This window comes from Gracilinanus agilis, chromosome 2 (assembly GCF_016433145.1).
Source record: "Gracilinanus agilis isolate LMUSP501 chromosome 2, AgileGrace, whole genome shotgun sequence".
NCBI lineage: Eukaryota > Metazoa > Chordata > Mammalia > Didelphimorphia > Didelphidae > Gracilinanus > Gracilinanus agilis.
In genome coordinates this window covers 284,904,151-284,927,291 of record NC_058131.1, presented here as the reverse complement: position 1 = coordinate 284,927,291, position 23,141 = coordinate 284,904,151, and the positions used below count along the sequence as shown (strand labels likewise).

Genomic DNA, 23,141 nt, shown 5'->3' with positions numbered 1-23,141 from the left:
CCTTTGGGGGCTCTGAGACTTGCTGAGCAGGCTATGGCAAGGTCCCAAGCTTGAGTGAGGCCAGAAGGATGGGGAATTGGTTCTCGGGAGGACAGAGTCAGAAACTTTTTGATTCACAGACTTATAGACTAATGGAATTGGGAAGGGCCATGGGTCAAGGGATGTTAGGTAGAACCAAGGAGGCTGGAACTAGACTAGATTTGAGACCAGCTCAATTCCAGTCTGACCTTCTCGTTTTGCAAACAAGGAAATTTAAGTTCAAGGAAAAAAACTGAAATGGTTTTCTGAGTTGGTAGCAGAGCTTGAACTGCCCAGCTCTCTTGCCATCAATCAATTCCAGGTCTCCCCTACTGAGTGATACCCCAAAGCAATTAGTACCAGGGGTTCTTACTCACTGTGGAAGTCTTTTCAACAGACACCTGGATAGATTTGGAAAGCCCCATCTGTATCATGCACATCAGATTGTAATGCTTGTGACTAAAGTCAATTTCAAAGAGGCCAAGTAGTTTCCACTTCTCTCTCAAACTCCACATGAACTGACGAAAGGAGTTGCGTCGAATGCTGGAGCTCTTACGTGAAGAGACACAGGGACAGGGTCAGTCCACTTAGGGTGGGAGAAATACAGTTAAAGCATAAGAAAGATTGGGATGCCTGGGGTTTTATTTCAGAGTATCAAGATGTAGAAGTGTGTGCTTCTTCCCAGGAGATGCTTAAGGACAAAGGCTCCTGTACCTTACTGTCTTCCACCAGCTCTGTGCCACAGCCCCTCATATTTGGGGTACAACAGCTCCCACTCTCTTATCCAGGCAACTCCCTTTGATGATCTCAAGTCCAGTAATTCCCTGCTATAGGTCACCTTTGGGATATTCTTTAGGTACACTAGGACTGGAGAAGACCACTTTCTTGCCCTCTGCCCCTTGGATGGCTGCCTTCCTCACCTATCTAAGGGTTAGGGGGTTGGGAAGGGACTTTCTGGGGAATTGACCATTTTGTTCCTAAATGTGGTTGCACCTGACCAGCAGAGGCTTTGAAATTTAGGGGCTCTCACAAAATGAAGGGGAAGGTTTCTGAAAACTAGGTCAGATTCAGGTAATGGCACTGGCCTCCCACCCCATATATCCATTTGGTGGTACCCACATTAGGTACCAGAATTGCTAGTGGTATCTGAGGTAGGCCTCCTAGAGGGGAACACGAGGACAGGGTCAACCATCCTAAAGAGGGGGACGGGTAGCTTCAGGGCCAACCTCCTCTGAAGTGGGAAGCTCCAGAGATGGGGCACCTCTCAGGAGAACAAAGCAAAGTTAGTTATCCTTCAGCTGTTGGACCAGGAGACCAGGTCAATCAGGGGCTGAGGGGGAAAGGGGATGGGAGGAGCAAGGATGGGCTAGGTACTGGGCCCTGTGAGTATAATACTGAGAATTAAAGGCAGAGATGCACTCTCAGCCATCATGGACAGGGGGTAGCCTTGGCCCCATTTATAATGCTAGGGATTCAACAGAAGAAAGCCTGCCATTACCCAGAAATGCCACATCTCAACCCTTTCAAGTCTCAGAAGGAGCAAATCCCCAGAACCTGAGAGTTCGCGGTCCCTGCACATGTGTGTGCCCTGCCCCTGTGAATCGTCGGGGATGGACCACATGTCACATATCCTAATACCCAGAAGCTCCAGCCACACATGTGCAGGGGCATACCCATCCCCCCAGGGTGACCCGAGAGTTGGACTGCCCGGGGGACGGAAGGCTTTACAGGTAGTCTTGTCAAGTTCCAGGCCGAGATTAAGTGCTTCCATCCCGACCGGCGTCCCCTCGGGCCTTCAGCAGTGGGATAAGGAGACACCTTCGCCATGAGCCCCGAGGCTGTGGCCGCTTTCTTGGTAGCTGCTGCTCACGAGCTCCCGCTCTTAGCCCCACCCCTTGACCACAGGCCCCGCCCCCGCCTCCCCGCCACCGCCTAGGGCAGGACATTCCTAGCCACGAGCATCCGCGCGAAAGCCTCCGATTGGCTAGAGGCGCTAGAGAAACGGATCGCTAGGGGTGGGGGTAGAGGAGTGTTTAGGTTGGGAAGACAGATTCCGGAGTTATCTCCAGTTCCCTGATTGCAGGATTAGGAATCAAAAGATCTGGGTTAGAGTTGAGGGTCCGCCGCTTATCAACTGCAAGTCCTTGCTCCAGTTCCATCATTTCCCCGGGCCTCCGTTTCCCCAAACTGTCTCTTCTACGCTTTAATGCTAGGGTCCCATGGAATTAGAGACGCAGAGCTGATAGGGTTCTTAGAGACCGATTAGTTCAACCACCTCCCTTCCTTTCGTTTTACCGATGAAGAAACTGATTCCCTGAGAGGTCATGGGGCGGAGTAAATGGCAGAGCTGGGGCTTGAACTCAGGGCATTTGAGCAGGTTCACCGAGACTCTTTTACACCTAAGGTGGCTGCAAAGCCTTTCAGGGAAGTTCCTTCCATGGATGATATCTGAAGATTCCTGGGTGCTGAGCCAACCCATCTGAGCCAGGGTTACTAGGTCAGGACCCCGGCCTCAAGCTGGAATGCCCTTTGGTGGAATTGCTGAAAGGGCCTGGGGGAAAGGCAGTGAGCTCAGCAATTTGGGCCTCACTCTAGGAACTGGAGGGTCAGGAAGTAAATGAAATATGTAGACAGTCTGGAGGTTTCAAATCCTGGTGGTCAAGGGTCCATTGATCAAATTTAGGAGGATGCAGAGACCAATCTCTTCTTTAGGAAGAGGGTTTGAAGATACCACAGTATTAGAGAACTGTTAAAATCTCACATCTTCTATCTACAGCCACTTCTTATTTTATTGATGGAGAGACTGAAGGCCAGGGGAATTATGACTAGCTCAAGGGCAAATTAGTGGCAGGCTTGGAAGACTGAGGGAATTCCAGCCACCCCCAAAGGCTGAGCACAAATTGGTAAATATTCAAAAGACAGAAACAGACAATTTCCAGGAAGTCACCTAAGCCCTCAAAAGTCTTATTAAAAAAATGTTCTAAATCACTAATAAATGGAGAAGTGAAAATTAAAGCTACTCTTGGGTTCCATTTCACACCCATCAGAAGAGCAAAGTTGACAAGAAGTAAAATAATAAAATGCTGGAGAGGCTGTGGGAAAACAGGCACACTAATGCACTGTTGGTAGAGCTGTGAACTGGTCTAACCATTTTGAAAAACAATTTAGAGCTATGTCCAAATGTTATTAAGCTGTGTATCTTTTGACCCAACAATACTGCTACTAGGTCTAATCCAAAAGGAAATCAAAGAAAGATGAAAAGAACCTGAATGTACAAAAATATTTATAGCAACTTCCCCTCTACACTCACTCCACCCCTCAGTGACAAAGAAATGGAAACCGAGGATGCTTGTCAAACTGGGGAAAGGCTGAACAAGTTACGGTATATGAATATGACAGGATACTATTGTACTGTAAGAAAGGATGGAGACAGTTTCAAAGAAACCTGTGAAGTCTCATATGAACTATTGAATAATTTCTATAACAACATTGTAAGGACAAAGAACTCCAAAGTACTTGAGAAAAATGAGCCACACAATGACCATGATTCTAGACGACTAATGAGGAAGAAAGCTACTCATCTCCAAAAGGCAAGGCAATGATTTCAAGATACACTCTGTGGCACACATTTTTGGAGTTAGCCAACCCAAAAATTTGTTTTGCTAAATAAACATATCTATTGCAAGTGTTTGAGGTGGTTTTTTTTCTCTCTGTAGGGTTGGAGAGATAGAAAATGAACATTTACTGAAAAAAAAAGTCTTTAAAAAGAATATAAGCCCCATGAGGGCAGATCTTTGTCTCCTCAATATTTAATGTAGCACCTGGCACATCACAAATGCTTAATGTTAAGATTAAAGCTATTGGAAAGACTGGTTTTAGAGTAAGAATATCAATTTACTGATGAGGCTAACATTTAACCAATGAATTGATGATCTTTGATCTCAAAAATAAAAAAAAACAGGAAGTTCCTTTGCACCCTGATCTCATTATTCAGTCCTTCCCCTGGACAGCTCAAACCATCTTTGACTGGTGAATAGTTAATGAGGAGTGGACTTAGACACATCAATTCCTCCCTCACTGCTTGACCACTAGGGAGGTTGGTCGTTGCCAGTATACTTTCTTTTTTTTTTTTTCAAACCCTAAACTTCTGTGTGTTGGCTCCTTGGTGGAAGAGTGGTAAGGGTGGGCAATGGGGGGGTCAAGGACTTGCCCAGGGTCACATAGCTGGGAAGTGTCTGAGGCCAGATTTGAACCTAGGACCTCCTGTCTCTAGGCCTGGCTCTCAATCCACTGAGCTACCAAGCTGCCCCCTCTAGTATACTTTCAAATGAGTCAGGATTAACCATGGCTGACCAGTCCTGCCTTTAATCCTTTCAAGGTCTCATTAAAAGATAAAAGTTCTCAGCCCAGTTTGATAGCTTGAGGTAGGGAGGAGGTCCCCAACCTTAGCTTGGAAACAGACTGTTTCAGACTGACCTTGAAGTCTAAGGGGCTAATGATTTCACATAGAAATATTACAAATAAATAATACAATTCAATATTAATCTTCCTCATTCCTAAACGCTTATTGAATGATTCCATTAATTTCAGAGGGGTCCTGATGAAACACGACTCCCACCTCCTGATAGAAGAGTACAGAGTGAGGCATATATATATGTATATATATATATATATACTATTTTTTTGTCATGGCCAATTCATGAATTCGTTTTGCTTGAATAAGCATATTGCCAGGACTTTTTTTTCTATTCTTCTGACGGTTTTTTTTCCAACTTGGGAAGAAGGCAGGAGGGAAAGAGGCCTCATTTTACTTAATTGAAAAAATTTTAATTAAAAAACACCAAAGGCTGGGGCCCACCCCAGACAGCCAAGCCCATTGATGCTTCCTCTCCCCGGTATCAGTGAAAAACCCCAGGTTCTCTCTGAAGATGTCAGACAGCTCTTTAGTCAGTTGGGTTCCACTCCCAACACTTCTAGGGCTATAGATACAGCCTGGGGTGGAGAGGAGATTCTAAGATGAGAAGAATCTCCATCTCCCAACAACCCTTTCTTTACCCTTCTCTGAGCTACAAAGCCCAGCAGGGTTCAAACTTTACTTCTACTGAGAATACTGACCAGGGTTAAGGGGGATGTGGAGGGATGACCTTGATGGACATGTATTAAATATTTATTGAATCCCACAGATGAAGCTAGAAGCTTAGTAGCACAGGGGCTGTGGTAGGGTTTAGGGGCCACATGGAGGTTAGATGGGCACGGGTTGTGACACAACACACTGGAGAGACATTATTGATCAGGTCTTTACACATCACAGTGCCAGCAGTTTGGTCCACAAAGCCTGAATTGAGCATTTCCCTCTCTTAGGCCCCTTCACCAGGGAGGGGTCTGGTCTTATTCCCAGGGAAGTGAATTTAGGGCCAGGAATTTGTCTGGTAGAGCTCTTAACCTGGGTGAGCCCACGGTTGTGTCAGCCTCTAGAAAGTTGCCTTTGCACAGAGCAGGAGGTAAAGAAGGGAAGAAACCTACAGGAATGTGAATGAAAAGCTCATTTGCAGAGCCTGGGAGGGATAAGAGAGAGGGATGAAGGTTGGTATCTCTTTCACCCATAAAACTGGGAGAGAGGCTGAGGTAGAAGAGCTGGAATGCCCTCCTCTTACATCTCCCACATAGGCTGGATCCCAGGATCAAGGAGTTCAGTCACAGATGGAATTCAACTCGGGCCAAGCCCCAAAGTAAATCTTTCACAGGGCTTTTGGGATGCTGAGGCTCATCAGCTGTGTCCTGAGAAGAAGAGTGCACCCATACTTCACCTTCCCCTGGCCCAAGAGGAAGTGGTAAGGATGATGGGGCAGGATGCAACACACAGAATCCAAGATCTGACTTCCAGCTTCCTCCCCAGGGCCGGTTAAGCCTCCTCCTTCAGTTTGCCTTCTTGGCTGGCTTCCGATTCTTCAGCATTACATAAGTGATGAACAGTCCTAGAACAGAAAAGTCCAGGTCATCACCCTCTAGAGCAGACTTATGGAGGCCAGGGGCAAGGTCAAAGCAAGTGATCAACACTAAGCCCTGAGAACAGTATAGACAGGAAGGCATAAGGGTCCTGGACACAGGTGTCCTGCCCCATGCAGGAATGCCTTCCTTGACCCACACTGTGGTAGGGAGGGAGGGGGTGCCCCGTCTTTCACTCAACAGTCTTAGGGCAGGAAATTTACATCTATAATCAGACAGCTTTAGACTTCAACTTTAGTTTCTATTTGCAACAGGAGGGACTGTGATGGACCTCTGGATACAAAAACAACAGACCAAGGCCTCCTTTGGCCAGGGACAGCCAGGAGGAGGAAAGTTAGGATTGCTGTGCTGTCCATATGGTGGAGGAATGGCCCCAAGAGGGTAGCTGTCCCTGTCAATGGAAGTCTTTGAGCAAAAACTAGATGATCACTAGATGCAGGGAGAGGCTCTATGCCTCCTTCAGATGGCCCAGAACAAAATGCCCTCCATAAAGACTGCCTTTCCAGCCCAGAGACCCTGTCTTCTCATCTCTCAAAGCCCCCTTCATAAAGGACATTTTCTTCTACTGTGACAGGAGCAGCAAATAGTGGGAAGGACCAGAAGATGAGGAGATCTAAGGTCTACTGCTGGGTCTGCCACTGATGACCACAATAATGAACAACAATGACTTCTAAAGTTTACAAAACATTTCCAATACATTCTCTTAATTGATCCTCATAGCAATGGGTATAGGGCGTTCTATGGTTATGGGTGATACTATCCCAAGAGAGAGGCTAAGGTTAAGTGACTTGTTCAGGGTCACACAGTAAATGTCAGTGGGATGGGAATCCAAATCTTCCTCATTCCCAGTCCAGCATCACTATTAGGAGCCAGAAGGAAGCATAGGTAGTCATGAGTCCAACTCCCTCATTTTAGAGGTGAGAAAATTGAGATACAAAGCAATCAAGTGACTTGCTTAAGGTCATGCAGCTGGGAAGTGTCTCAGGCAAGATTTGAACTCAAGTCTTCCTAATTCTAGGCCCAGTATTTTAATCATCATATACTATCACCTCACTCTCACTTTGGTGAAGTATCGAGTATCCCATGAAATCTTTACCCACAGAAGGGAGAAGCTCAAACTGCCAGCCGATGTTCTATAAAACAACCCTGAAGTATTTTCCCCATTCCTGAGTAAGGAAGTAAGTTACATACCCACAAACAACAACAAGAATAGGCCAGCTGCTAAGGGGATGATGATGGCGTATTCTCTGGGCAGAAAGTACTTGTGGATGATGTGATCACTGTCAATGAAGGGCTACAGAAAGAGACACTCAGGTTAAGTTCTATCACCAGAGCCAGCAGCACTTGAATTTAGGGGCATCAGAATCAGTCTCAAGGGGCAAGATAACTCTGGCTCTCTTGGGAGTCCTCAACTTTAAAGCCTTTTAGAAAGGGGCAACTGGGTAGGCTCAGTGGATTGAGAGCCAGACCTAGAGATGGGAGGTCCTAGGTTCAAATCTGGCCTCAGATACTTCCTACCTGTGTGACCCCAGGCAAGTCCCTTAACCCACATTGCCTAACCCTTACTGCTCTTCTGCCTTGGAACCAATACTCAGTATGGATTCTAAAGCAGAAGGTAAGGGTTTAAAAAAAAAAAGAAGCCTTTTGGGAGCCACCCACCTTCACACTTCCCAGAGGAAAAACAGCCCAGCTGCAGCTCAGTCTGTAAAGTCTGACTGGCAGATGCCTATGACCAGGAAAAGTTCAAGAAAGGGAATGTTTTAGATTTGAAGCTAGGGCCAGGATAAATATAGAAAAGAAGGGACATACCCAGGAAGGGACATAATCACTCTTTCTTTTTCTCTCTCTCTCTCTCTCTCTCTCTCTCTCTCTCTCTCTCTCTCTTTCTTTCTTTTTTAAACCCATACCTTCTGTCTTAGAATCAATATTAAATCAGCTCCAAGGCAGAAGAGCAGTAAGGAATAGGCAAAGGAGGTTAAGTGACTTGCCCTGGATCACACAGCTAGGAAGTGTCTGAGGCCAAATATGAACCCAGGACTTCTCCTCTCTGGGCCTAACTCTCAATCCACTGAGCCCCCTAACTGCCTCCTTCCAAAAGGCTTTAAAGTAGAGGCTCCCAAGAAAGCCAGAGTCTTGCCCCTCAGGACTGATTCTGATGCCCCCAAATTGATCTGAACCCAGGACTTCCTATCTCCAGACCTGGCTCTATCCACTGAGTCACCTCGATGCCCCATATTCACTCATTCTTTTATCTATTCAATCCAATATTCAGTAAGTGCCCCATTCCACACAAGACACTTCATAATATTCATCCAACAAATGATGATTAAGCACTCACTGGATTTAGGCCACTGTTCTGGGTAATGCAAAAAAAATGGAAGTTTAGATAAATTCAAGTTGATGCCCTCAAGGAACTTATGGCTTAGCAGGGGAATAAGGCACACATATGGATGAACTAACATGATATATTAAGTCAATTTTAGTGAGGAAGCAAAGGGAAGAAGGGAAAGTTTTTATCAATTGTGGGATCAAGGAAGACTTCAGAAATGAAACAGCCCTCAAGCTGTGTCCTTACCAGAATGATAACCCAAACCGTGTAGTAGGTAAAGATCACAAGACTGAAAACCACCAGACTAAAGCCAACCACCTGGTCTGTTCCTGTAGCCTGGAAGGTAGAAAAAAGGTAAGGGGTTATTGAGCAATCGTGTGTGTGTGTGTGTGTGTGTGTGTGTGTGTGTGTGTGTGTGTGTGTGTGTGTGTAAGAGAGAGACAGAGACAGAGACACAGCTGGTGGGGGGGATAAGGGGAGATCTATGGCTCTGATAACCTAAGAGAATCATGAAACTATCACAGAATTATAAAATTTGAGTGTCAGAAGAGACGCAGGCAGCTATCTAGTGCGACAAACCCACTCTAATATATATGACAAGTGGCTTCTTTCTTCTGTTTAAATACCTCCAAAGAAGAAATACTCCTAAGGGATCCATTCCATGTTAGGACGGCTATAATTGTTAGCAAGTTTATCCTTATATCAAATCTAATTTTTCTGCTTTTAGAAATGTCTGCCCATTCATTGTGCTTGGTTGAATCTTTTACGGTCAAAGAGAACAAGTCTAATCCCTCTTCCACAAGATAGTCCTTCAAATTCTTAAATACAATTCTGTCCCTTGAGTCTTACCTTCTCCAGTTAAACATCATGTCTATTATCCCTCCTACGTTCTGTCTCTAAGCTTAGGATTAGGTGAGGCAGCTCTAGACTCATCTGATAATTCCAAAGGTGACTGACTACACCCCTCTGCAACAATGACAGATCAAGACATAAAGGGATCAAATCTCATTTTACAAATGGGAAAACTGAGGTCAAATTTTTGCCTGAAGGGCAAACAATGAGAAAATAACCAGGGAATACAGGTGTCCTGTCTAAAGCACTATTTCTTCAAAGTATATCTTTTTTTTTTTTTTATCTTTACCTTCTATCTTAGTATCATTTCTAAGACAGAAGAGTGACAAAGGCTAGGTAATGGGGGTTAAAAGACTTGTCCAGGGTTACATAGCTCCAAAGGGTCTGAGGCTACATTTGAACCCAGATCCTCTAGGCTCCAGGCCTGACACTCTTTCCACTGTGCCACCTAGCTGCCTCTCTTTGAAGTATTTCATTGTCTATGAGGTAATGCACTGTAGCAGAAGGAATACTGGGTTAGAGTTGAAAAAGCTAGGTTTTAATTTTAGCTCCCCTACTTATTACCTGTATGACCCTGAGCAAGTTTGGGCCTCAACATCTTCATCTGGAAAATGAGGGCACTGGGCTAAATGATCACTGCTAGTTTTGGATTCCATGATCTTGTAAAGCAAAGACTGGGCCTTCTTGTGGTAAACTGGTCCAATCTCAACTCCCAGGCTCTACCAAGGCCCCTAATTAGAACCAACTCCAGTTGAAAAAGGAGTATCTTTCCTAGTCTTAAAAACTTTCTAAAATCCTTTTCAACCTAATAGTCTATATTCTATGGTCATTATATTTGAAAAATCCATATTCTGGGGTTCCCTGGGGTCCTATGTGGTTCTAAGTCATGATCACAAGGCAGAATGGGACTAATGTCATAAGGCTAAAATTCTGTATTCTATGCTTCAAGGTCTCATGATCTGGTGTGACCAATCAATGTCAACAAAGCATTATCCCAATTTTGTTTTCTATGGAGATGAGACAGCCCCGTCCTCACCCACAGGGACCTTTAGAAGATGAGAAAACAGAAACCAACAGAAACAATGACTTTCAGAAAGTTCCAGCAATAAAATCCTCTCCTCCCACAGCACCCAGGACACAGATTTCCCCTTATTCATTGGTGACCAGGCCCATCAGCTTTAACCACCCCCTCATGAGGGATCTGGTCACTTCTCCCACCCACACACAGAAGAACAAAGCCAGGCCTGTCTCTTGCTCAGTGGCCAGTGGCCCACTCTAAAGAAAGGGACTTGCGTTTCAAGCTTTATTTCTGCCAATCTCTGCAAACTATGACTCCAGGGCCTCCACTACCCAGCCACAAACACAGCTGCAAAACAGAGCAACATTAAGCCTTAGCACCAAGAAGATAATACAGGGGGCATCACAAGAACAGAGGAAAAAGTATCCCTCCACCTTGGCCTATTTCTCCTCAAGAAAGATTCCATTTAGTGGTAAATGATGAAACAGAGGACTGAAAGTGGGAGGCAAAAGCTCTAGCTCAGGACATTTATCAAATATAAGTTTGACTAATGCCTTTTATTTTTACATTAAAATAATTTCTTAATTGATAGTCTATTGCTTGTCTTCTAAGGTGTGGGGAAAGGGTCAGAAGAAGGGAGAGAATTTAGAACTCAAAATTTTTTAAATGAATATTAAAAAAATAATTGTAATTTAATTTTTTAAAATTGGGAAATATTTAACAAAACAAATATAAAATATATCAAAATCATTTCTTGATACACTTCTCCTTACCCCCATCCCATGCTTTGTGCCAAACAATTTACCTCCCTGGTAACAAAGGAAAACAACTAAGCAAAAGAGTAATGGTCTGTGACTAAGGAGACAGTATTTCATACTCCAACTTCCCCAAAAGATGATACTAAAAGGAAGGATCTCTATATAACACTTAATCATATTACCTGCCATCTTGGGGAGAGGGAAGAAGTGGGAAGGAGGGAGAGAAAAAAAGATAATGAAAAATTGTATTGACATGTAAAATAATTAAGTAAATAAATAAAAATAAAAAGGTTATTAATCTCATCACTTCTGGAAACTTTGAAAGAAAGTAGTATGACATAGGAAGTAAAGAATCAGGAAGGCTGTGAACAATTCTAAATCCTTTGACTCAAAAACACTTCCCCTCTCTGGGCCCTCAGTTTTTCTAGCTGGTTTCTAGCTCAATTTTTCTAGATGGTGCCCTAAGACTCCACAAATTCATGTGCTATTCCCATTACCTATCATGTCTTCTCTCTGATTTCCATCTATAAAAGTCATAAGATCCTCCAACTGGAGCTGGATAGGACCTCAAAACTTTCTTGTCCAATTCCCTCCTTTTTAGATGTGGGAAGCCAATAAGAGAACAAATAAAAATCTGAGACTCCTCTTTTGACCCCTTTTGTGATCCTTGTGATTTCTTGTTGAAAAGTATTGTGGCCTTATTGAAAAGCTTTAAGTTCCTAGCAAACCTGAATTTAAAGGATTAACACTGTTCCCCTTTGACCAGGAATGCTACTGCCTGGTATAGCCAAGGCCAAAAAGCAGGGGCAATTCAACCCTGAGAGGGGCACTCCCCAACTTTGCTTCCTGATAAGAAGCCAGTCAAAATTCAGCCTTGGCCTTGGTCTATTCTGAAGCCAATGTTTTGTGTTTTGATGTGACATAATTTGTAACTTCTGCGCATCTGCAAAGTTTTAGGGGGGTTCTTTTGTGTGAAATGAGTCTTGAAATATATATAATAAACTCCATGCTCCTGGAGCCAGAGCTGGAAGCATGAAGTAAAAGACAACTCCCATGTCCTGTCCTTATTTCCTTATCAACTAAACTGTCCTTATCAGATTATCAGAGATGATAAAGAGATCATGACCTTTAGAGAGGAGCAATCTACAGAGGTTAGATGACTTTCCCAAATCCCAGAGGGAGTGTCTTTTACCTCATGAATTCAAGTCCTCCTGACTCATCAGTAAGTCAGTGTGTTTTCTGTTGTGTCTTAATGCCTGCCTGTCCACTGAGGGTCACCTAAAATGCCAACTTCTTTATGAAGCCTTTCCTTGACAACCTTCCATCTTCCACCTCAGATCATCAGTAACATTTTGCTCCTGTATCTCCTCTGGGACTTACCTACTCAGTGTTATAGTTATTTACAACTATAAAGCTGAAATACCACTACTGAGTTTGTACCCCAAAGAGATAATGAAAAATGTGGTGGCAAAAAATTGGAAAATGAGGGGGTGTCCCTCAATTGGGGAATGGCTGAACAAATTGTGGTATCTGATGGTGATGGGATACTATTGTGCTATGAATATTGGTGATCTGTAGGAATTCTATATGAACTGGGAGAACCTCAATGAACTGATGCAGAGTGAAATGAGCAAAACCAGAAGAACATTGTACACAGCAAGTGAAACATTGTGGAACAATCCAATGTAATGGACTCTGCTACTTGTAGCAATGCAATGATCCAGGACACTTCTGAAGGATTTATGTGAAAGAAGGCTATCCACACTGAGAGAAAGAATGATGGGAGTAGAAACACAGAAGAAAAATATATGACATATCATTTGTTTATATGGGTAAATGATTTGGGGTTTTGGTTTTAAAAGGTTGCTCTACTGTAAAAATGAATAATATGGAAATAGGTATCAAGTATATATATTTGTATAACCCAGTGGAATTGCTTGTCAGCTCTGGGAAGGGGAAGGGAAGAGGGGAGGGAAAGAAAATGTAAACATGGAAAAATATTTCTAAAATAATTTTTTTAAGTATATAAAGCTGAAAGGAATCTCAGAACATGGAATATCAGAGCCAGAAGGGACTTCAGAATAGAGAATATAAGAGCTAAAAAGGCTCTCAGAAAGTAGAACATTAAAGCTAGATATTAAATATAAAAATGTTTCGCACGATCACACATGATCAAATTGCTTTACTGTCTCAAAGAGGAGGATGGGAGGGAGAGAAGGAGAGAATTTGGAACTCAAGATTTTGGAAAACAAATGTTTAAAATTGTTATTTATATGTGACTGAAAAAATAAAATATTACATTTTTTAAAAAGAACATAGGATATTAAGAGCTAGAAGGGTCCTCAGAACATAGGACACCACAGGTATTTAGTACAGTGGTGCTTAAATGCTCAATAAATTCTTGGTGGTATTAATGATGATAAACTGGAAGAGGTCTCACCATAAAATGTCATTGTTAGAAGGTTCTTTAGCATAGAGAAGACAAAATTGTTGGGATGTTGATGGGTTTTGGCCTTCCCTGAGAACCCTTTGGTGAGAGGAAAGCATAGTTCATGTTCAAAGGGATCTAGACAGGGTCCCTCTCAACAGACAGCAGCAGAATGGTGAACCTGGGATTAGAGAGAACAGAATGATTTGGGCCTGAGAGGAAATCTGGCTTTAAGCACTGCAGCATTTGGGAGAAGAGTTCACAAACCCACTAAGAATTTAGAAAAAGTGAGCAGTAAATATTACAAAAATTGACTATATCCTTTGACCCAGCAATTCCACTATTAGGATTTATACCCCCAAGAACTTATTGTAAATCTTATCAGTGAAAAAAAAATTTAGTACGGTTTATAGGAGCAAAAGAAAAAATGAAATAATATGCCCAACAATTGGGGAGAGTCTGAACAAATTGTGGCATGAGAATGTAATGGAACATTACTGCACTAAAAGAGAAGATTCAAATTAAGTGGCAGAGGGAACAAAGACAAACCAAAAGAATAACATACAATTAGTAAAACTATGTAAAAAAAATAGCCACTTAAATGGCAACAGAACTCAAGAACGAAAACATTGGACCAAATGGATCTTTCTTCATAAAGCATATCTTTCGTCTTAGAAGCAATAGCATATATTGGTTCTAAGGCAAATGAGGGTTAAGGGCTAGGCAATGGGGGTTAAGTGTTAAGTCTTAGGTCACAACCAGAAGCGTCTTGAGGACAACTTTGAACCCAGGACCGATCATCTATCTCACAGCCTTGTGCTCTACCTAGCGGCCCCTACCCATTCATTCTTTAAGGAGCAGAAACCTGCTGAAAGAATGATTACAGAATGGTCAATCATGCCATCGTGCATTGTGGGATTCAAATAAGAATTTACGGACGTTTAGGTAGGGCATGTGGAAAGAAAATTTATCCATGTTTAAAAAACCTCTGAAGGTTCCTGACCATCTCGGGGATAGCAGACCCTTTTAGAGGCTCCGACCATACTAATGTCCCATGAGAAAGAGGCAGAGGTGGTGAATCGAAAGAGATACCCCAAGGCCAGAAAAGCTGCCTACCTTGGAGGCAGGGGGTTAAATAGGAGGCCTGGGAGGAGTAGTTCTAGTAGCTTGGGTGAACTTGCTGCAAATCACTACCCGTCTTTGGGCCTCGGTTCTTCCTCTGTAAAACAAGGCGGCAGCACTAGATATTTAAAGCCCAGTTCAGCTGCCACTTCTTTCACGTACCCTTCTCTTTCTGACACCATGATTGCAGAACAACCCCTCCCGGAATGTCACCCTCCAAACCCTCGGCTCACCATTTCTGCCGGATCCAGTTGGAGTAGGGCATATGCCACTTCCGGATAAAAGTATGATTTCCGGCGCCGAGTGACGATGCATTCTGGGAGTCGTAGTTCCTCTCTCTGCGTCCCGGAGATTGGCCACGTTTCTCTGAATGCCGACGCTCCGCCTCCTAAAGCGCGCCGGTCCCTAGCAGCGCACGACTACAGGTGTCTACCGAACCCCACCTACACAAAGGGCATGGTGGGAAATGTAGATTCCACGGATGGGCTAGGAGAAACGGGGCTAGAGAAGGCTGGCTATATTTCAATATAGAATGTTAGAGCTGGAAGAGAAGATTTATTTTGTTCAAAGATTCTCAATCATTTTTTTTTTTTGTCATGGGCCCCGTTAGCAATATGTCGAAGCCTGTGGACCACTTCCTCATAATAATTTTTTAAAAATTCATAATTGAAGGAAATGCTAAATTTTAGTTAATAGTGAAAATGAAGATGTAGATTTTTTCCCGTTGAAGTTAACGAACCTCTGAAATCTTGGGGTTCATAGACCTCAAGTTAAGAATCTTTAATCTAATCCAACCTCTTCATTTTTACAGATTTTGTGAAACTTGAGGTTCAGAGATAGAAAGTAATTTGCCAAGATCATTCAGCAACCTTGTTTAGAAAAGGGAGAACTTTCAGAGCTTTCAATAGCCAGCTTTTCCCATTACATAATAATAGCTGGCATTTATAGCACACTTTAAAATTGGCAAAGCAATTTATATGTTTATTATCACAACATTATCCTCAAGACATCCTTTTTTCTTTTTTAAAAACTTTTAATAAAATTTCCCCAATATCTCTCCCCTTTTTCCCTTCCAGAGAGCCATTTGGCAGCAAGGTAGTACAATGGTCAGAGTGCTGGGTCTAGAATCAGGAAAACCTCAGTGTAAAGCCAGCCTCAGGCATTTGCTAGCTGTGTGACAGTCTGCCAGTTTCCTTAACTATAAAATGGGTATAATAATAGCATTTACTTTGCAGAGTTGTGAGGATCAAATGAGATATTAGCACAGTACCTTATAGATGCTATTATTATCCTCACTTTACAGATAAGGAAATTTAGTATGAGAGAGATTAAGTGACTTGCTCAGGGTTATAGAGTTAATAAGTGTCTGAGATTTTTTGGGTTGTCATTCAGTTGCTTTTCATTTGTGACTGCTTCTTTGTGAATCCATTTGGGGTTTTCTTGGCAAAAAGGGGCTTGCCATTTTTCTTCTCCAGCTCATTTTACAGATGAGGAAACAGGCAAAAAACAGGATTAAGTGACTTGCCCAGGGTCACATAGCTAGTAAAATCTGAGGCTACATTTGAACTTAAGAAGATGAATCTTCCTGGCTCTAGGCCTGGTGATCCATCTACTGTGCCATTTAACTAACCCATTGAGGTTGAAGTAGATGCTATTATTGTCCATTTTACAGTTGAGAAAATTGAGTAAGAGAAGTTAAGTGACTTGTTCAGGATCACACAGCTAGCTAGTAAGTGCCAAGGTAGGATCCAAACTGGTCTTGGTGACTCCAAGTCCTGCTCTCTATCCACTGTGCCACCTAGTGGCTTCCTCTAGCAATACATTAAACCATCTCTTCTACACAGTCTAGATTAGTGATGGCAAGTCTTTTAAGGACCCTGTGCCATGCCCTGCCCCACCCCCCACCCCCCAGTCTTCTTGCCTGTGCTCGACTTCCAACTATGTGCAGTGTCCCACTCCACTGTGTTGGAAGGAGGGCTGGCCCACTGAGGAGGCTGCTGCAGGGTTTTGATGGGCTGGGAAGGTAGGGCAAGGCTAGGGGGTAGGTGGCTCAGAGACCCAGAGCCCCCAACTCTGTGCTTGGGAGTGGGGCCAGCTCCCAGCTGAAGTGGCCTGCTGTGGCCACAGGACCTGCCCCTGTATTCAACCCCTTCTGCCTGTCGGGCTGCAACCCATGTGGGGGTGGGAACAGAGGGTGGAAGGGGTGCAATTAGCCTTTGAGGGGCAGTCACCCTCCACCTCTCCTGACATTGACCTCTTTTCTCTTGCCTCTCCCCAACCACTTTCACTAATATTCTTGGGGCTGGCTCCAAATAATCCTTGCTGTATCACCTTACTCTGGTCTCATTTGTCTCTTGGGACGAAAGTCCATCAGTTGAACTGACAATAATAATGGCACCAACCTCCCAAGGTTAATATTTTAGCACTGGGTCGGTCTGGCGTACAGTAGGTGCTGGGGGATCTATCCTAGGGCCTGGCTGTGTCCAGGAAGGCCTTTGCATGTGCCTCTTGAAGAAGTCATTAGGTGATCTGGCAAAATGTGTGTGTGTGGTGTTACATGTCAGCTATTATAATCTAGAATAACCTGTGCAAATGCTTGGAATCAGGAAACTATCAAAGACTAAGAATCAATCAGTCATTCAATTTAGTTGGAATGGAGAGTGTGTGAAGGTCAATAATACAAATTATGCCTGGAAAGGTTGATTGGAACAATTATAGAAGGCTTCAAACAATGGATGCAGGTAAACATAACTTGAAAAAAATTGTGTAATCAACACATTTAATCTGCATAAGTAGCATGGTCTCTTTATCACTATTGTGTAACAATCAATCAAACAATAAACCATCCTTGGTTTGCTGCACTTCCAAAGTATAAATGCTCACACTGAAAATTTAACCATCAGGAGCTTGTTCAAAGGAGCTCCAGCATAAATCGGGCTAGGGAGTTTGCATTTTATTCCAGGGGCAAGAGGATGTCAATGGCAATTTTTTTTAAAGCCCTTACCTTCTGTTTTGTATCAGTTCCAAGTCAGAAGAGTGACAAGGACTAGCCAGTGTAGCTAGAGTTCCAGTGCCCAGAGGACAGATTCAAGCTGCCTAAGAGCCACCTACAATTACCTGATCGAGTTGTGGGAGAAAGTGCTTGCTTTGGGCCACTGGACAGAGGGATAGGGCATGCAAAAAATGTCCACTGGTGCTGGGAAGAGGGGGAAGGAAGCAGCTCTCCAAGCGCTGGCTCTGTATTCGTGCCACATCTTTGCCAATGCGGGGCTAGACAATTGGGAGTAAGATTTGCCCAGGGTCACCCAGCTGGGAAGTGTCTGAGGTCATATTTGAACCCAGGTCCTTTTGACTCCAGGCCTGGTGGGCTAGGACAATGTGCTACCTAGCTGCCTCCACTGACAAAGTTTGAGCAGGGAAGGGACAGGAACCAACCCCTGAAACTAGAATTGATGCTCAGGGAAAGCCCCCCCCCACCCCAAAGCATCAGGAAGATTTCAGAAAAAGAGATGGCTGGGGGCTGGAGTGATGGAGGAGGGGGGTAGTTAGAGAGCGTGGAAAAGAGGAGGAAGAGAACAAGGAAGAGAAGGGGGAGAGGGAAGGAGAGAAGGGGAGGGAAGGTGAGGAAGAGAAAATACTGGAGAAGGGGATCAAGGAGGAAGAGAGAAAGAAGGAGAGGAGGAGAGAAAAAGGAGGAAGAGAAGAGGGGAAGGAAGGGATGGAGGAGGGGGACAAGGAAGAAGAGGGAAAGGAGAGGGAGAGGACCAGGAAAGGAGAAAGATGAGGAGGAAGGAGAAAGAGGACAAGGAGAACTGGGGGTGGGGAAGGGACAAGGAGGATGAGGAGGGTCTGAAAGAATGGGTAGGGTTCGGAAAGAGAAAAAGGCCAGGGCATTCCAACCCCACCCTCTGTGAGGCTCCAGCTGCTCCCATCTCCACCCCTGTCTCCTGCCTTGGGATTGGCTCCACATCGTGTACTATTTCTCTCACCCAGGTGGCAGCAGTCAGGCAGTTCCTCAAGGTCCCTGTTTAGGATGAAGTTCTGGGGGCCCCTGCTGCAGCTTCTGCTGAGTTTCCAGCCCCAGGGACTGGGGGCTCTATGCCTCATGCAGGGGAGTCATGGGGTGATCAACCTGGCTGCCGTGGGACCCCTTACCATCCCCCTGCCCCGAGACCAGGAGCCTGAGGGGTACATCCAATTCAGCCCCTGCCAGCCTTTCAGCGAACCTGCCAACCTGACCGCCACAGACTGTGTACAGGTGGCCACCTGTGTGACTCTTAGGTGAGAGCTCGGCCCTTCCCTCCACCCTTCCCCATGGCAGGTAGAAATCCTAGTGCAGTCATGGTACTGTCTAATGGGAGGTTCCAGTGCCACTTCGGCTAAAGTTCTTCCTATGTGTCCTTTATCTGGCCTTCGTTTTCTCATCTCATAAAATGAAGTGGGATCGGCTGTACTTGGAGTCAGGAAGACCTGTGTTCAAATCCTGCCTCAGGTTCCTCTCCCTGAAGATATGGGAGAAATGACTTCCCCTTTATCCTCTACAGCAGGAGTTCCCAACCTGGGCTAAGAGAAGCTTATCAAGGGGGCCTAGGGAACATGCTGATTGAATTTTCAATGTGGTTATTAAGCTTTTTCCTCAAGATTCCTTGGAGAAACATTTCTCATTCTTTTCTTTATATAAAAAAGTCTTCCTTTTATTTCTTCTGTCCATGCATGCCAGACTCGAGACTTTATTTCCTTTCATATTGAAAAGGGGGCATAGGAAGACTTCCCAAAGGCCAGGGGCTTGCCAGTCACTTTCACCAAACCTAATGCCTCTCTCTGCCTCAGTTTCCCCATCCATGGCAAAAGTAGGCTTTAATTGAGTCTCATTTTCTAAAGTAATGTCTGACTTCCCCGTTCAGGCAGGCTGACTCGGGGGATCTGCACCATGTTGCTTATGGCAGGCACCAGAGGAGTGAATTTCAGTATAACAACAGCACCCATGTCTTGACTGTCACATATCCTGGTAAGGAGGGAAAGGGTAAGTGGGGAAAGCCCTGTACTAGAAGGTAAAGGACCCACAAATTACTGAACCATTTCTGAACCTTAGCTTTTCCTCCTTTCCCTCTGCAAAATGGGAATTATATTGGCATTTTCTAGCTCGTAGAGTTGTGAAGTTTTAAACTATTTTGTTGTTGCATCATTTCAGTTGTGTCCAACTCCATTGGGCAGTGACCCCATTTGGGGTTTTCTTAGCATATACTGGAATGGTTTGCCATTTTCTTTTCCATCTCATTTGACAGATGAAGAAACTGAGGCCAACAGGTTTTAGTGACTTGCCCAGGGTCACAAAGTATAAGTGTCTGAAGTCAGATTAATCTTCCTGACTCCAAGCACTGAACAACCTAGCTGCCCTAACTTTTAACTATAAAGTGCTTTATAAATGTGAGCTATTATAGGTTTGGCTTTGTCATTGTGTGAACCTGGACAAGTCTCCCTTCTCTCTCTAAGTAGCTAGGTGTTAAAGTGGATAGAGCACCAGGCTTGCCCAGGAAGACCTGAGTTCAAATTTGGCCTCAGACACTTTATTAGTTATGTAATTCTGGCCAAGTCACTAAAAAAAAAAAATCTCTCCTTGCCTCAGTTTCCCCAACTGCAAAATGGAGAAAATAGCTCCTTTGCTTTCAGGGTTGTGAGGATCAAGCAAGACAGCATTTGTAAAAATACTTAGCAGCACCCAGCACATAGCAACCATACTCTTTTCTCTCTCTAAGCCATCATTTCCACAATGTTTAATAAAGTGGGGGGGGAGGGGGGTCCACAGGTAAAACTAGATTAGATAAGCCTTTGATCCTAACATTATCTGGTTCCATGAGGGGGTGGGGGTTGGAAGCCTGAAATAAGGATTTGGGAAATACATCTAAGAACGAATGAATAGGCATATAGCCAATGCTTACTGTGGGCCCTGCCAAAGGTCTTTTCGGAAGACCTGACTTGGCAGAAGAGGTGGTAGAAGCCCAAGGTTGTACTTCTGAGCTTAAGGATGGTTTAGTAGAGATAATTTGGATTTGAAAATCTTTTATGCAGAAAGAGGACATAATGAACTGGGAAATGAGGAACCAGCTAAATGGTACAGCATTGGTAAACCTTTTAGAGACCGAGTGCTCAAATTGTACCTTCAAGCTGCCTGTGAGCTTCCCCCATTACTCCAGAGAGCAGAGGGAGGAAGTGCTCACATTGGGCTGCTGGGCAGAGGGGTGAAGCATGTAAACATTGTTCTCAGGCACAATGGAGAGGGTGAAGGATACATCCCCCTCCCAAAGGCCACATGCCCCATCTCTGCCAACATGGCTAGTAAATAGAGCATTAGCCTTAGAGTCAAGAGATCAAATCCAGCCTTAGATATCAGCTGTGTGACCCTGGACAAGTCACTGTCAGCCTCACTTTCCCCATATAGAAATGGGGAAACAAAATAACACCTATCAAGAGTTTTAAGGATAAAATGGAATATTCATGTTTTGCAAATAAAACATGAATAGAAATTCTAGCTATCATTAGGGATCAGGCTGGGGTCAGTCATATGGGTGAATTTTTTTTCTTTTTACCAATTACATGTAAGCAATGTGGTGATTATTGAGAGGTCTATGGAGCTTAGGAGGTTAAGGGGCTAAAGAATAAGGGTACTTGGAATCATTAGGCTGGAATCACAGAGCTTCCCCTTCCCCAACTCAAACCTTTTTTTCCCCCCCTCCTAGCTTGGCCTAGCAGCCAACTGAACACTCTGGTCCATTTTAACTGCAGCTCAGTGAGGACGCTGGCCCATGTGTCTCTCCTGCCCACTGGCCTGGAGATCTTCATCCAGACTCCCTGTGCCTGCCCAGACCATTGCCGACTCTGGAGCCCAGAACCCAGCACCCTCCTTGCAATCTCATTCTTTGTGACCCTGGGCATCTACCTCCTCTGGGGTAATTCTCAGGACTCTTCAGACGGGGGAGCTTTCTGGGGGAGAAGGAAGATGGGAAGGCTGAGGAAATAATCCTCCTCTCCTTTCCTGTGTGGTTGCAGGTGTTTGTGGGCCATCTGACACCCACACCAATCAAGGAAGTCTGCTCATTCCTCAAGATAAGATCTGGTTCAGCCCCTGTTCCTGTTGCCTTGGGAAGTCAACAGAAGACAAAGAGAATATTCCCCTTATTGGTCTCAGATCTCAGCTGAGACCCTCCTGGCCCAGGTCTTCACTTCTTTGCAAAGAGCCAGCTATGTAGACTGTGGCTGGGGGAAGAAGCCTGGGAAACCTTTGGATTTCTTTTTATGTTCCCCTGCCAAGTTTGAAAAGAGGGGCTTTAATGGTTGTTCTTTGATAAGAGAATTATCCTAGGGGGAGGAGGAATAGTGCAAATTAGGGTCAGCTGACCATACTGTGGCACACTGTAGACCAGTACATAGTTTTTATCTGGAAGGGAAATCATTTTATTAAACTTTGCTTGAGTGGTCCTAGCTTTATCTCCAAATTTTGAAATCTTGAGCCTCCTTCAGCCTTCTGACTGTCCAGTCCCACCCAACCTAGTGCCAGGCTCCCTGGTTCACAGCCACCTCCCCACCTCTTACCATGGCACTGTCAGAGGGAGACCGAGGGCAGGACAACCTGCCTCTGGGGCCATGTTGGACAAATCTTCTGGTTCTAAAGTCACTTTTGGGTCAAAGACAAGAGGACCTAGGGGACATCCTTCCTCCCATGGATATAAGGAATATCCTCAAGGCCTGCCTAGAATCCAGGAAGAGGCACAAAGAAGCATCAGGGGAAGGGAATGAAAATGCTAAGGAATCCTACTAGGAGGGCAGATGAGGTACAAACCAAGGTGAACAGAACTGAGAAAGAGGGTGGAGAGTCAGTCTCACATTTAAAGAGATCCTAGATGGGACAGTAAAGGAGGAAAAGCGGATCAACCATAAATGACTGATATTTATTGACATCTGAGGGTTCTTAAACATCTCTAAGTTCCTGTGTAAGACAGGGAGAAGGACCCTGATGCTCTTTGGTGGTTTCTTCTAGACCCTGACCAGTTCTTAGATGAGACTGTCTTGGACACCAATGGCACATGAGAGAAAAAGCTAATTCCAAGGACACTTTCATTATAAACCCAATGTTCAGTACCCACATTCCTGTTACACAAGATAGGAAATACAGATTGTGTAGAAGCCAGATTCCCTGATGTTGTGGGACCAAAGGAAAGAGGGACTAGGGCACAGAATCCCTGTGGAAGGCTTGTCACAAAATAGGAAGGGACCTCACTCGATATGTAGTCCAAATTGTACCTGAACATTCATTTCCCTCTGTACACACCTAGACAGCAGGACTAGCTCTGTCCCAAGCCTAGTTCCCCTTGGATGGGGAAGGGCACTAGTAGAAGAGTCCAGGTCCAGAGGAACATAGTCTTCCCTTTGCCATTCCAGAATGGCCAAATCCAAGATCAGCCAGATCACCCTAGCCTCTCCCATGGGCTGAGGCTCAACATTCATACTGGAAAGAAACCCACATCAGCCAAAGGCCAATGTTATCTAATGTCTTTAGCATTCCCCCTACAAATACACATAGCACACATAATAACAGCACACCAAAGACCCCCA

General features: G+C 44.4%; 1 protein-coding gene across 1 annotated transcript; it reads right to left on the bottom strand.

Annotated features, from left to right (window-relative positions):
* Positions 1-4,823: 4,823 nt before the first annotated feature.
* DPM2 (dolichyl-phosphate mannosyltransferase subunit 2, regulatory) lies at positions 4,824-15,712 on the bottom strand. Its single transcript, XM_044661352.1, has 4 exons — positions 14,765-15,712; positions 8,600-8,689; positions 7,216-7,318; positions 4,824-5,993 (listed from the first exon to the last, which is right to left on the bottom strand). Exons 1-4 carry the CDS (start codon positions 14,765-14,767, stop codon positions 5,935-5,937), a joined length of 255 nt encoding a protein of 84 aa, XP_044517287.1. The 5' UTR covers positions 14,768-15,712; the 3' UTR covers positions 4,824-5,934.
* Between the last annotated feature and the right edge of the window lie 7,429 nt (positions 15,713-23,141).